Consider the following 16504-nt stretch of genomic DNA (forward strand, 5'->3'; position numbering starts at 1 on the left):
AAATACGAATATCACACTATCATCTCCTCTTATATTAAAAATTTTACTCTCTTTACCTAACAAATTTGAATACATTACACTTTATTTCTTTTTAATTTTGTGTTAAAATTCTGTTTGTTTCTTTTAAAATAAACTAGATTATTAAAATATTCTTTACACTACCACCTCCTCAAAGGTGCAAATATTTCACTGCACTCTCCTCTTGTGTTAAAATATATACTTCATCTCTTAACTAATGTGTGCGCGCGATATATATATATATATATATATATATATATATATATATATATATATATATATATATATAAAATGTGTGATAATTAATTTTTTTAAACAATTATAAAATTTTAATGTCTGTATACACACACATTTTATTAGTTTGTTAGGTAGTGAATTTTATTATAATTAAATTTTATTTAATAATAGATTTTTACATATATATTCATGTGAAAAGTTATGTGCGCGTTACATTTATCAAAATTAATAAATATAGTATTTAGATTTAATAATAGAGGATATTATGAAAATTAATCATATATTATTTTTTCACGACAAATTTTTTAGCCATTGCTGAAGTACTAGATTTCCACCCTTAATTACAATGTACGGGTATAAATGAGTTCAAAATACTCCAATTCAAAATTTGAGCCATAACATTTCATTTCCAAATTAACATAATATTGTTTGCATAATTAAGTCACTTTATTAGCTTATTTATTTTCGTATTTTTAGTTCTACACCACTCTCTATTTAATGTTTGTAACCTAAAAAATTATCTATTTAAAGTGAGTTTTTTTTTTTATCGGCAATATTAAGACAAAATCAAAACCGCGATTTTTATCATGGTTCCTTTCTCTCTTCCCTTCTATTTAAGGTGGGTATGCTTAGTAATTATTGAACATAAAACAAACATATACTATTTAGTGGGTTAAAGTTGTTATTTTTTATTTTAAAAGAAAAAAAACAATTACTAATAATAAGTAATGTATATACATCTTTCAATTTGACAAACATTAAATTAAACTTAAAGTGAATTACTACTTATGCACTTTAATTTCAAGAAATTAAGCTCAATTTCAATGAAATTTAATAATTTGATACTTTGTCTTTTTAAGAGAAAATGTCCATGACACAAACTGCAAATTAAGTTATAAAAACTTTATTTTCGATGGGTACTTAAAAAAAAAAAAACAGGTGAAATATATACCGTAGTATGACTTCAAGAATATGTATAATAGTTAAATCGATACCAAGGTTAGGTAGATTTCTTGTGAATGAATCCTGCAAACATATCATTATCAACGCGAGTCGTGTTAGAATAGCCTCAAAATTCAATCATCCACTTGAAAATTTGACCACTAAGGCAAATTCTCACTTCTCTGCGTATTTTTTTTCCTAACCTAACATTTTTTGCTAATCTAACATGATGTTAGAATATGTAACGCGAACAATATTAAAGATAAATAAAATAAATAAATACATAAATATGTAAAAGCATACACATTATTACATCAGAAGCTTTATAGGAGTACATAGTATACAACAATATACATATTGGATCAAGCTCCATGCGTCCTTAATTTGCACGGTTAAAAGTTTACAATGTGAAAAGAATCCATACCTTGTAATATAATAAGGAATAAATAACACAAAATATATAAGGAAAAACATACAAAGTATATAAATTAACAAATATTATATTAATTTTTAAAAAAATAATTCTTCATAGAAAGTTAATTTTTATATTTAAATTTTAATTTTTCTTCATTACACTTGAAATGAATGCAAATAACTTCCGATTCTAAACAAATATTAAATATAAGATGTAACGTGAATAATATTAAAGATGATTAAAGAAAATAAATATGTAAAAGTATACATTATTACATGGAATTGAGCAAATTAAAGCAATTCAAATATTTTTCACTAATCAGTAAAATGGTACTTAAACTGAAGTTCCGTAATGCAAAGAATTATTCATTTTAAATACACACTTAAATCAGTTTTCCTTGTAAGGTAGTGCATGCAATTCAAATATTATAGAATTCTACTTTTTGTTTGCTAACTATAAAAGGATTCTAATGTTCTATAACATTTTTTCTGTCCTTTTCTATCTACGTACTCTCCTGGATAGTTGGTAAAATATATATATTTTAATTAGCTACAAAATATCATCTTCGGTCTCTTTTACAAGCCTTTCTACATCTTTACCTGCAACATAAAATTCCAAAAGTTTTGTTGTTAAAAGTAGAACGGGGAAACTATTAATAACATAATAATAATCTTGAGCTTTCTTTAAAGGCAGCATTATAGTTGAGAATGTGGCAGCAGATATACTATTACAATCTGTGCTTATAGAGTTTCAATGCACTCAATTTCAATCTTGGCATCCAATGGCAATGTAGCCACTTCTTAAATTGAACCGTTGGAAAAGCAGCTAAATAAAATTGTTGAAGTAATTATAGGCATTAATTATGAGTGAAAATTAAATAATACCAACTCAAGGGGAAAATCTTATGATTTTCAGCATAGTACTCGTAGTTTCTCTAGCATTAATCACCCTAATTATATATTAAATATGACAAGTTGACAAAATAACCGATTATGTATGACAAGATGAATCTTTAAGAGTTAAACCATAATAAAGCATGAAGGTTTTTAATCTAACAGCTGCTCACTCTTCTTCCATGGTACGTGTATGTTACCTACAAGCTAACACATTTCTCAGCCCACAAATGTAACAGGATAAATTTTTACAGCACAGAATAAACTATGCCATAAGTGAAATTCATTAGTAAACACACTACCCACTCTTTTAAATGCACTCTTTACTATTAGTTGAAATCAGTTAGAAATTGCTAAGTCTATTCCCAGAGGATCATATGTCAGTGGTGAAACAATCAAAATGCTAATTCCTAAACACACATAAAACTCGAATCCCAATTTCCTAGACACCCATGCTCAGGGCAAATCTGTCAAGTCTAAACTCTATTACATACTTACGTAGAATACAAAGTATAAAGATTTATGAGTATGAGTTAAGTATACAACATCAAAGAGAACCAACCAGACTTTCCAATATTTCCAAATTTGAAATGCAACTCTAGGATTGTGTGGTAGCCTACTTATTAATTATGCTACAATATCCTAGTAAAAACTTAAAACGCTAAAGTTTCAGAATTTCGGTGCTGAATCACATGCTTTTGCTTTATATATTGCAGCAGCAAATTAGAGTACAAAAAAACCAATGACAATGACAAAGGTTTATATGTAGGTCCGTGTAGCACAGGTTTTGGTTCGCATACCTTGAGTGAAAAACCGCACACAGTTTTTGATGGTACACAAAACCTAACAGTAGTAAAAGCTAAATAAATTACCAAGAAATCTAAAATCAAGTAATAAAGACAAAATGATTTTACATACAAAGAGAATGGAGTGAGAGAAAGGTTCACAAACAATGGCAGAACCAGACCGCAAGAGGAAAACTCAAAAAGGAGAAAGAGCCAGGCAGAGACAAACAATTACGAGAGCGAGAGAGACGACTCCAGCGATGGCAATGTGATGGGTAGGGTTTATGAAAGGCAGGGCAATAATGGCGAGGGTCAAGGAATAGAGCTTCGTGAGGGCAACAGTGGTGAAGTCACGGATACAAACCCTACATTGTCCCCATAACCCTAATGCGCAGATACAAACAATTAAATATTATATTACAATTTTTAAACCCTACCGCGTAAAACAAAATCACTATATCCTAACACTAACTAAAATTTATTTAAAAAAAACACTTTAAAAACAGGAGAAGTCTTTTAGGGTAACATCTTCTAGGTGAAGCAGATCAGGGTAGTTTCACCAAGTCAAAAAAGCACTTTAAACAAAAGAAAGTTTTCAGGGTAGCACCTCCTATGTGAAGCAGACCAGGATGACACCTCCTCTTGTACTGACATCCACCTAAACAAATGACAGAGATCAGGGTGGCATCATTATAGGAGGAGGCTTACTGATGCTTCTCATTATCAACCTGATAAAAAAATATTCATCTTGATAAATAATTTGTTTACCAACTCATATAGGTAAATAGCTTTTATTTTTCACCCATATTGATAAAAAAAGTTGACAAATGACATTAATTTCAAAATCAGGGATAAAAATCTGGGACAAAATCATTTGGTACCTACATTTTTCAGTGGTAAAAATCTGGGACAAAAGACAAAATGGGAAAAAATCTACGTACACAAATTGCATTTGGCCTCCTCTAAGCTTATGAGTGTAAAACTCTTTTTTAATTAATATTCCAAGAGGCTCATTTCTTTTAAATGCATGTCATATAATTTGCCAAGAAAGAAAAAATGGCATAAAAAAATTAACATATGCCAAAGCTTAAACAAATAGACTATGTGATTAAAAGGAACCGGTGATATATAATTGCTTTGAAATCCCTGTGAAAGCTTCACTGTTAGGTTGATTAGTTGCTCTCACTTAGTTGACATAATTTAAAGAAAACAAAATCAATTTCAAGGTTTATGAATTTCAGTTTCACCACAATCAAACCGTATAACAAAAATCTAATGAGACAATAATATTTTAAAGAAGAAAAAATGCATGTTATTACCACTCATAATGGATGTAGTAGTCCTTACTAGAAACTAAAATTAATGTGATATAGTAACAAAAAATATCAGTTTTAATTAAAACTAATGTTGTAAGTACTATAAAATATTGATTTTGTTAAAACTGATGTTGTATAGTGCATACATCATTAGTTTTGACAGAACTAATATTTTATATTACTTACAACATTGATTTTTGATAAAATGGATGTTGTTTTTGTTATTATACCACATTAATTTTGATCAAAATTGATATTGTACAATATTATTTTTGATATAACCGATGTTGATTTTACAAAAAAATATATATTTTATTTATTTGTTAAATAAAATCAAACCTGTAAATTAAAAGCAAAACCAATCTAACCATATTTTATATATATATATATATATATATATATATATATATATATATATATAATAAAAAAATACTTAAAGGATATCAAACAATGATCTCAATACATAAATATCTTCCATAAGCTATGTCAAACAATGATTTTTGGACCTCTAGTAAAGTACACTTAAAAAAATTCCTCTTTTTTTTACTACATTAAAAATGCTTCAAAACATACCATCGAAGTTAATAAAAGATAAATATAACTCAGAATATAATTCCAAATATAAAACATTTTATTTTCTTTTTTTTACTACATTCTTTTTTTTTAGTTCATGAATCTTATCAAACACGTATAGTGTTTCTCTCTGTAATGAAAGAGACAAATATAACTCCAAATATAACTCAGAATAGAGTTAAGATAAAAGATGACTTGTGAGACTTACTTCATGAGTATCCCTTTAGAGACAGCTTCAAATATAACTCCAGTATAATAGTCAAGACCTCGGGTCAGACATAAGTCAAAAACCACGTTATCAAGCCGTTTTGATTTATCCATAAGTTTAAATAAAATTTATAGGTCATTCAATGCATCAACGGGTCCATCATCTTTTAAGAAAGCACTGCCTTCTCTAAATTTAGACAACAATGCTAGAGGAGGTCCTTTTTCTTTGATATAAGTTTCAATTTTGTCAGCAATCTCAGCAATTAATCCTTTCTCTTCCACCTACTGCATGACAGTACAAAAACACATCATTAAACATAACATATATATCATGATTACAAGACAACAACTTTCCGATATTACAGTAATAGGGAATATTATTGTCTCAAATTTTAATTGGTCATTCACATAGAAAGAAACAAAATCATAAGTCTCAAAGACCTAAGGCAATGAATGTAGTGGAATATGCTTGAACAGTTTTACGAATATTTAAATCATGAAATGCAATTTCTTTTTTATTTTATTAAACAATGTCTAAGTTTTGAAGCACCAAGTCTAATCTAATGTTATTAAATAAAATAATCCTTTGCATTGAAGCACCAGATCTTACCTCATACAAACAAATGAATTATAAGAAAGAAAGTCACAATGGTGTCCTAGAAACCATTAGAATGATATGAAGAGTTCCTCATTCTAACAGCAAGAGCCCAACAAATAATTTAAAGGCAATAATTACAGAGAACTTCACAAAAATATAAATGTACAAACATCTTGCTTGGATGCCAATAAATGATAAAACACAACTTACACTAGTTTCTACAGTACATAGAACATTTTGCAGCCTCAGATAACTGCATCAAGACAAATGATATAAGGTGCAGAATAATTGTTCAAGATAAAATGCAGAAATATATAACATATTTACTAGCATGGTTATAGTCATCACTCAACACATTGTTACTATAGACCAAAGACAACATTAAACTTTGAACTAATGAAAACAGTGGTAAAAAATAGTTCATTTGGTCATCTAGGCAGGGCAGAAAACAGACACACTGCCTCAGAAAACCTGAGGGAAGTAAGCCTGATGATGTGCCTAATGGGACCAGATCCTGTAATTTCAGATAACATGCCAATTTACTTTGGCTTATTATACTCAGTAGCCAATGGTATCTAATATAAAGGAGTATTCTACTTTACTAACACCATCTGAACTTAAAATTACCTAGCAATCCAAGAAAATGCCCTAAAAATAGAATTTGAATTTATCAGTTGTGTGCGACTTGCAATCCAGAAGTCAAAGCTCCCTTTATCTTGTAATTTCCAAGATCTTTATTCCTAGCCACATCTATTTTGGACTAAAACTACTGATTTTCCTAGCCACAATATTCATAAATATACCAAAAGTCAAAAATCATTGTGATTAGTGGCAATCCCTACAACATTTTCTTGTGCATGATATATGCTTAACCAAAGCACTGGCTCTGGCAAATATTAGTTAGTTGAAATTCATGTAACATAAATTTATGAAAATAATCATTAGAAAAAAAAATAAAAGAATAGAAAAAAAAACCGTCTCTAGATCTGCCTTTGCTTGTTCACGATCACAGTACTCGGCCCATTCTCATACGCATATGCATTGTTTTTTTTTTCCATATAAGAGGCAACCTTATAAGGTTAATTGTAGTCTATACTTAGCACTAGCTACTTTGCCACCAACATTTCCAGTAGTTTTGCTAAGCTCATGACCACCTACACATGATAAGGAAGAAAAATAACATGCAATAACCTGAAAATGTTATGTCCTAGTATTCGAGAACTAGGAAGAACTCCAGAAGAGGGATTAGAGGAGAGGAAATTTCTGTTTTATTGCTTGCATTTCATTACAATGACTATCATATTTATAAGCACTGAAATGCTAATTCTGTTATTGCATTTCCTCTACAGGTCCTAAGGTGCACAAAAAGCAAAATAACAGAATTAATGGTAGTGAAGCATGATTCCTAGCCAGCAACAGGATCTCCTTCGACCAATGAGAGGCTGCCAGCTCAGCGTTTGTTGTTGGCACTGGTCACGTAGTCCTCCAGGTAGTGTGGCTTGCATATTCTCCTTTTGTTTCTTGTCTGCTCCTAATTCCCCTGTGTTGGTTTGCCCTGTGCTGAGTTGATTTATAACATAAAAACAATAAAAAGTTCTTTATCTCGCAATAAACACCTGAAATATAGAAAGGCATAGACAAAGATTCAGTCATATCATCACAACATGGACCGTAAATTTTGTTTGGGATAAGCTACTACCTGGAGGAAGATGCCAGATTGAACAAATGATTCATCAAATTCTTGGCTTCAAGAACGGAATGCACTTGGTTCCAACGTCCCTTGCCACTGAAAACCCGTTCCGGCTCTTCTGCCTTTGGTAAATGAGATGCCATTGACAGCAATGTTGTAGAAGAAGTAGCAATGATTTTTTCAAGGGCAAATATCCTTGAATTTCCTGCACCCAAAGACATTGATGCGAGGCCAGCACTAGATTAGCAATTAGGCAAGAAGATGTTGTCAATTATATATTTCCAAATACAAGGTTATAATTGAATCTAAAGAAGAAAAATTGTCCGTCATGACTCTAAAGGGAAAGAAAAACAAAACACAGCTTTCTGCTTCAAACTGAGTATTAGAAGTTCCATTAGTAGGATCGTTTCACCTTATGAGATTTAATTCTCTGGATCTCATCCTGTAGTCGTTTTGCAGCCTCGTCACTTTTGGTTTTGTCTCAATAGTTGAGACTAAGATTCTTGTTTCTAAAGATGTGTTATCAATCAAGAAAACAAAAATAATATTTGCATTTCAATTTTTTTTATCATGTTCATACTTATAGAAAAAATAGAAAAAAAGCATATTTTTTATCTTACCATGTAAAATTATAAAATAATGAATATTTTTTATCGTATAAATATATCGTTACTAAATATATACAATATATATTTTATTTTATATTAAAAAATCTTTCACTTTTCACATGACACATACTTATATATATTCCATAAGAATCAAAGACAAATACTTAAAATTTATAATAACTCATACAATATATTCAATCAACTGAATTATACTCACTGATATAGTTACACATATACATACACAAATGTTAAATTCAGAATTTAATTAATTAAAATTTCTCTAATATATTTCCATTGTTAAAGAAAAAGTGTTTTGTATAAGAGTAATATATCAACAAACTTATAGATTCCTACCATAAGCATATAACGAAATAAGAATCATACTGTCATTAATGGTGTATTAGTGAATCACAACGTTTAAAAACCTTATTCATGACTACACACAAAAGACGGGAGTTAAGTAGTCATCTGTTTACACATTAAGAGAGACATACTCATCCAAGGTAATTAAACAGTAGAATAAAATAAAGTAAAATAACATGTTAAGAACATCATGCAATTAAAATAGAAACTCATGCCCTCAATGTCATGTCTTATTAGAGCATTGTGTCTTGACGTCCTCCTGCACAAGTGTTAGACAAGTGGCCTCAGATATCTTAAGACATACTCATGCCCTCAAAGTCTCTTTGCTTCTACAACAAGATTTCTTAAGGCAATCCACTTAGTCATCTTCTCTTACGAACACAAAGTTCAAGATCATCACATGATACAAATAGAAACAACACACAGGAAATGAGTTATCACATTCTTAAACATGTAGAGATAAATGAAAATACATATATGCATATAATATAAGTATAAGAAGCTCAACTTAACACAACTTGCATCATTTTATCACTCATTATATAATGTCACTTGTCCCCCAAGGATTTAATCACAAATCACATTTCACACTTTCACATTAATCACATGTTTAGAATGACACATCTCTAGTACAATACAATATCTCAAACTCACACAATTCATTACCCACCATTACGTAAGAAGTCAAAATAATCATTACATAAGCATTATGTAACAGATACACTAAGACTTAATCATATATGCAATGTGGTACCATATCAGTGAAAAACAACAGCAAGGTGCCTAGAAGTACATAACAAGAGACACCACACAATGAGTATGTCAAGTAACTCTCACTAAGTGAAATCATAAGATGACCAGTCAAGGTCCCTCTGTTTTGTGAGAATGCTCCAATGATATAGGATTAATATAGGCTTAAAGAAGCACTCAAATCGAGTGTATTTACCTCCAAGGTTTAGACTCCGAAGAATTCATTAGGGTCTTACCTTTCAAATTCAGGTCCAACCCCTAAAATAATTTTTGCATGCAAATACTACTCGTGAATTATGCAATACCCACAGCCTCACACTTATTTTCAAAACACATTTAACACAATGCATTACAATTTAACTCCTCAAGTTCTTAACTTGGAACCGTACACTCTTCCTTTAACACCTCACGCATTGCACTACAATTTAACATCTCAAGTTCCTAACTTGAAATCCCTATACTTTCCTTTTAACACCCTTCACATTGTGCTACAATTTAACATATCAAGTTCCTAACCTGGAACACTACACTTTTCTTTTAAAACCTTGTGCATAAATATTTTTCTCAAGGTAAACACCAATTAGGTGATTGTATAATCCACAACTCAAAACACAACTAATATCACATTAAGTATTAAACACACACTTATTCACAAGCTAATAGACCAATTATGTTATAAAATAATTAATGTCGCTATATATAACACTAAAATTTATAATGTATATTTAATGCATATATAAATTTAAATGATAAATTTAGTGACAATTAAATTTGATTTAATAATTAATTTTTTTACATATATGAATTATTGTAAATAAAATCTATGATTTTTATTTAAAATTTATATATATATATATATATATATATATATATATATATATATATACACACACACACACACACACATACACATTAGTATATTTATGTTAATAATGTATTTCTTACATATATAAAATTTTATTAAACCTACGGTTTTTATTTACAATTTATATATGTAAATAAATTAATTATTAGATCAAAATTAATTATCACAAAATTTTTTATGTAACTTTACATGTGCATTAAATATATATTAAATTTTTTAGTGTTATATATAACGACATTAATTATTTTATAACATAATTAACTTATTAGCTCAGTTGGTTAGAGTGTCGTGCTAATAATGTGAAAATCACAGATTCAATTTCTGCTTAGACAATTAATTTTAAATTAATTCGTAAAATATATTTTTTAAAAAATTAATAAAAAAAATTGTATGAACCACTTACGGATTGGACAATCCATAAGCCAATTACGAATCTGTAATTGATTTATGAATTGTGAATCCGTAAACCAATTACGGATGTACCAGAAAAACAAATGGTGCGCATAGCAAATCCGAAATCAATAATGTTTTGTGTTGAACTTTTATGGACTTTCTTATATTTAGGGTTTTTTAATTGTAATCCATAGCCCTAGTATATCAACACACTTTCGTATGAACTAGGGTTATCAGAAATTAAATGTAGAAGCAGTTTTCTTTAAGCTTTCCTTTATCGTCCCCTTGCAATTTATCTTTCTTAGTCTAGTTAGCAGCAGAGTCTATCAATCTAAATGTGAAATGCTATTCAGTTATCTAAGACTGGACCACTTTAGAAGATAAGAACGAAACATCGTAGTTCTAAAAATGCATTATTATGGCGTCATATGTAAAGGTGATTCTCACAAAATGTTTCTCATGTTGGTGTTGGTCAGCATAACACATTTTATCTTTAAGCTTTCCTTTTTCGTCTCCTTGCAATTTAGCTTTCTTAGTCATGCTAGTAGCAAAGTCTATCAATCTAAATGTGAAATGCTATTCAGTTATCTAAGACTGGACCACTTTTAGAAGATAAGAACGAAACATCATAGTTCTAAAAATGCATTATTATGGCGTCATATGTAAAGGTGATTCTCACAAAATGTTTCTCATGCTGGTGTTGGTCAGCATAACACATTTTTCTTCTAGAACACATGATATCTAGGCAATTCTATCATGAGCATAATGCTTTACGTAAAACAGCCAATCAAAAACTCAAGATAAAATTGAAATAATTTCAGTTCAAGCTTCCTTCTAAATAGTCATGCATTTTCCTTTTCTTTGCTGACTTGTCGTTAATTTTTAATTAATTGAAGGAAAGGGAACAATTGATTTGAATTATTATATTTTCTGAAACAAAAAATAACACTATATTTGTTTCCTTTATTTTGATAGGAAAAAAATAAGGCTTACAAATGTTATCATTAATTTGGTTAAGGTATCCAAAGTTCAGAAACCCAAAAAACTAAAATAAAATGACCTACAATATAAAAAAAAAAGATACAATACAAAAATAGAAAAGAACAATTAAAACTCAAGCATGTTTATTAAGCTCAATCTTTCAGCTATATATAAGTGACAATGTAGGGCTAATCCATTGAAGATGAGCTTGACATTACCAGCTCATTGGCAACCTGCTCCATGGTAGGGCGAGATCGTGGACTTTCAGTCAAGCAGGCCATTGCTATCTTTGCAATTGATGCCACTTCCTTACCAATTGGCTTTGTTGGATGAGGGAGACGTTGGTCCAACTTATCCATCAATGCCATGTGATCGAGTCTTGAGGCCACAAGAGTAGATGGAGATGATCCCAATAAAGAAGATATAACATCACCAGGGTGCTTCCCAATAAGTATTTCCCTTGCTAGGACCCCAAAACTATACACGTCACATTTCTCATTCACCTCCATTGTGTATGCAAGTTCTGCAACAAAATAAAAGTGCTATCATACGCAAAATAGGATTCTAGTGACAAAGGCAAAATGTGGACAATTGTGACTAAGAAAGGCAAACTAAAAAATATGATATGCTCAATTTAGTATAAAGAAAGGTAATTAACCTGGAGCAGCATATCCAAAGGTTCCTACGAATGAGGTCCAATTGGATGAATCTGGATTAAGAAACTTGGCTGTTCCAAAGTCTGAGACATGAGCTACATATTCGGAATCCAAAAGAACATTCTTGCTTGATATATCACGATGAACAATTCGAGGTGAACATTCATGGTGCATATAGCACAGAGCATTTGCTACATCTTTAACAACATTCACCCTCTTATACCAATCAAATGCCATTGCTTGTCCATCATCCTTCAGAGTCTTCTCAACACTGCCATTATCCAGGAATTCACACACCAAAAATGAGAATTGTGAATGTGAACAAAACCCATATAACTTTACAATGTTACGATGTCGAATTTCTGTCAAAGCTTGGATCTCACATGTGAAAGCTTTCAGATTGAGCATCTTTCCATTTGGAACTGAATGGAGTTTCTTCACGGCAACAACTTGACCTGTAGGAAGCACTGCTTTGTAAACACATCCTTGCCCTCCAACACCAATGAGATGTTTGTCGTCAAAATCTTCTGTGGCTTCAATAATATTCTCGAATACCATTTTGCCATCAAAACTCCATATTGCAAATATGTTAGGAGTTTGTATACTTGTAGCCTGGTCTTCTTTGTTCGTTGAGGTTTGGCATAAATGATACGAGACTCCGAAAGCAAATAATGCCAGTATTAGAATGCCCAAAGTAAGAGGTAATATTACTATCATTACATTCTTCCTCATATGATTATGAGATTTCCCACTTGATGTTGAGCAACGCTCCAAGCCAGTGACATTGCCACACAAGCCTTTATTATTTCTCAATGCTTCAATTTTAGCGTTGTGGAAGGCTAGAATGTTTGGAAGTGGACCCTCAAACTGGTTGTATGATATATCAATAGATGTCAAGCTCGTCATATCATCGAAGCTAGAGAGATTACCTGAAAGATTATTGTGAGAGAGATTCAGTGTTTCTAAGCTTTTTAATTCTCCAAACATTGAAGGTATTGTTCCTCTCAATGAATTTCCACCAAGATCAAGACTCGTAAGAAATTTCAGTTTGCCAAGCTCTGAAGGAATATTTCCCTGAAAATTATTTTGGCTCAGACTCATGTTCAATAAATTGAGCAAATTTCCTAGTTGTTTTGGGATTAAGCCAGACAACTTATTTGATCCAAGCTTCAAAATTTGAAGTTTCTGCATTGATGCTATTTCTTTGGGAACATTTCCTGTAAGATTATTGTTGTCGAGTGAGAGATCAAACAAGGGCAAGTTACATAAATCATGTGGAATGTTTCCTGTAAGATGGTTTGAGGACAGGTGAAGTTGTTGTAATTTGGTTGCCCCAGCTAGTTCTGGTGGTATCACACCTGATAAATTATTGTTGGAGATCTTGAGGCTTGTGAGGCTACGAAACTTTCCCCAGTTAGGTGAAAGTTGACCATAAAAGTTATTGTCACTCAATTCGATGTAGTCCAAATTTGGAAGTACACCAAAAGCATCTGTTATATCCCCAGTTAGCTGGTTTCTCTGAAGCCTGACTCTTATAAGGCTGGAGCAATTCTTCAAACTCACTGGAATTGGGCCTATGAAGTTGTTATTTTCAGCAGAAATTTTTTTGAACGTTCCACCAATGCAAATGTTTTGAGGTAAATGGCCTATAAAATCATTGTCAGCTAGCTGCAAACTTTCCAGAGCAGTAAGCATGCTCATTTCTATTGGAATCTTGCCACCAAGTTCATTTCCAATAAATACTAATTCCCTGACATTTGACAAATTTCCAATGGTGAAAGGAATGGACCCAGAGAGTTTATTATAGGATATAGATAATGTACTAAGCTTTGACAAATTTCCAATGGTGAAAGGAATGGACCCAGAGAGTTTATTTACATTAAGGAGCATGGAGTCCAAATTCACCAAGTTGCCTATGGAAGCTGGGATTGGTCCAGTGAGTTCATTAGAGTGTATAAATAATTCACTAAGCTTTGACAAATTTCCAATGGTGAAAGGAATGGACCCAGAGAGTTCATTTCCATCAAGGAACAAGGAGTCCAAATGGACCAAATTGCCTATGGAAGCTGGGATTGCTCCAGAGAGGCTGTTGCCCGACAGTTGGATAGTGGAAAGTGAATGGAGATTTCCCACTCCATCAGGAATAGAACCATATAAACTGTTTTTATAAAGGTAAAGATAATATAAATTGCTCAAGTTTCCAATTGTAGAGGGGATTTCACCAGAGAGAAAGTTATCAGACAAATCAAGTTGACCAAGTTGTTTCAAAAAACCAATTTCAGGAGGAATGAAGCCAGAAAGATTATTCCTTCCGAGATATAGAATTTGGAGGTTAACCAACTTCCCAATTTCATGAGGAATGTGACCAAAAAGTTGGTTTTCGTGTAAACTTAGAAGTGTTAGATTGACCAGTGCTCCAATTGAAATAGGAATTGACCCAATAAGATTACACATGCTTATGTCAAGTTTTTCTAAATTACGCAACGTCCAAATTTCTTCGGGCATGGAGCCAGAAAGGCCACTTTTCGACATACGAAAAATCTTTAGATTCCTTAACTTCCCAATATCACGAGGAATAGACCCGCTGAAACTGGATTGGCTCATGTCAAGCCATGTTAGATTCCTCAGCATCCAAATTTCTTTGGGAATGGAGCCAGAAAGCCCACTTTTCCAAAGCCGGAGAGTCTCGATGCTCCTCAAATTCACAATTTCTTTGGGGATGGAACCGTTGAAGTTATTATCAGCAAATGACAAATGCTTTAGGTTCATATGCCAAATTCTTAGTGGAATGTTGCCAGAAAGGTCGTTGCTTTCGACATCTAGATGAGACAAATTGCATAACTTTTCTATTGAGATTGGGATAGTCCCTGAGATATTGGACCGAGGAATATCAAGTATTCTCAGATTCATCAATCTACCTATTTCTTGAGGAAGGGATCCAGTGAAATTATTATCACCTATGCGCAATGTATGAAGACCAACCAAGTGTACTATTTCAGAAGGAATAGTACCAGAGAGATCATTGTCAGAAAGATTAAGAAACAAGAGTTTGGAGAGATTACCAATGGTATTGGGAATGCTACCAAAGAGGTTATTAGTGGACAAGTCAAGAGTGTTGAGATTGGATAAGGAACCAATTTGAGGAGGAATAGTTCCATTCAAGGAATTGTGACTCATATTTAGAGTGAGAATGTTTGGAAGTAATGAGAAGTTGAGACTTTGAAGCGTACCTCTTAATCCAACATATGTAAGACTGATGTTGGAAACAGAATTGAACTCATCACATGCAATTCCGAGCCAAATGCAAGGATTGTTGCCACTCCATGAAGAGAGAGAAGCATGACTTTGGTTGTCAAGGCTGGATTTCCACTTCAACAAAGCATTTGCTTCTGAAGCAATCTCAGAAGAAGCAGCAAATGCACAGAAGTACATCACAAGAAGCAGCAAAAGTGGTTGGAGCTTCATGGACAGAAGCGTTGGAAATATGAACACCATGAGGAAATTTTGAGGAAGGATTCAATCACAGATTGTCTGATACAATCAAATGTAAGAGAAGTACTTACAAGCAATTCATGGGATATGCATACTTATATGCAAAACATCATGAAACACGAACCAGAGTCAAGAAATATTGTACTTTTCTTTCGTTGAAGTCTAGAGATATTTTACTGTATCTACATAAATATATGTTACAGCTTGGTTCAAAAGGTTCAAGATAGAAAAGTTTTACACCTTTAATCTCCAACCTTTTGCAACTGTGCTTTCGAAGCTATCCTTTTTATTTTAAGCTTTTGACGTTTTTTAAAACATAATTCAATAATTATAATTTTTTATAAAACATTTATTTTGAGTTAAAAATAAACCCGTGTTTTTTGGTATAGATTTTTTTGTCTAACTATAGATATTGTTTGATGAAAGTTATGTTGTTCAACTCAAATACCATAATTATGAATAATCTGAAGTCAAACTTGAAACTACTACTTAAGCTTGAACAACTCACATTAATTGATTCACATATTCACTCACTATTTTTTTTTGGTACTATGAACATTAAATTATCATGATAATTTTTTTACTAAAAAGTTGAACATCTGACATCAATTAAAAATATAATCAAAATATAATATATAACTGAAAAATAATCATAATCTTATAAGTTGGCTTTATAAGATTAAGTTAGACTTATATTCAAATTGTAAGAGTAAATTAGAATT

General features: G+C 31.5%; 1 protein-coding gene across 1 annotated transcript; it reads right to left on the reverse strand.

The window, feature by feature from the left end:
* Positions 1-11635: 11635 nt before the first annotated feature.
* Positions 11636-15505, reverse strand: LOC106796400 (MDIS1-interacting receptor like kinase 2). Its single transcript, XM_014768649.3, has 2 exons — positions 12293-15505; positions 11636-12157 (listed from the first exon to the last, which is right to left on the reverse strand). Exons 1-2 carry the CDS (start codon positions 15465-15467, stop codon positions 11823-11825), a joined length of 3510 nt encoding a protein of 1169 aa, XP_014624135.2. The 5' UTR covers positions 15468-15505; the 3' UTR covers positions 11636-11822.
* Positions 15506-16504: the final 999 nt, after the last annotated feature.

This window comes from Glycine max, chromosome 16 (assembly GCF_000004515.6).
Source record: "Glycine max cultivar Williams 82 chromosome 16, Glycine_max_v4.0, whole genome shotgun sequence".
NCBI classification, from domain to species: Eukaryota; Viridiplantae; Streptophyta; class Magnoliopsida; order Fabales; family Fabaceae; genus Glycine; species Glycine max.

Excerpts from the sequence above, each read along its gene's own strand:
- LOC106796400 (XM_014768649.3), bottom strand. The coding sequence starts at position 15,467 with ATGAGTCACAATTCCTTGAATGGAACTATTCCTCCTCAAATTGGTTCC. Across the intron at positions 12,158-12,292 it reads CTTTGGATATGCTGCTCCAG|AACTTGCATACACAATGGAG; the intron begins GTTAATTACCTT and ends ATTTTGTTGCAG.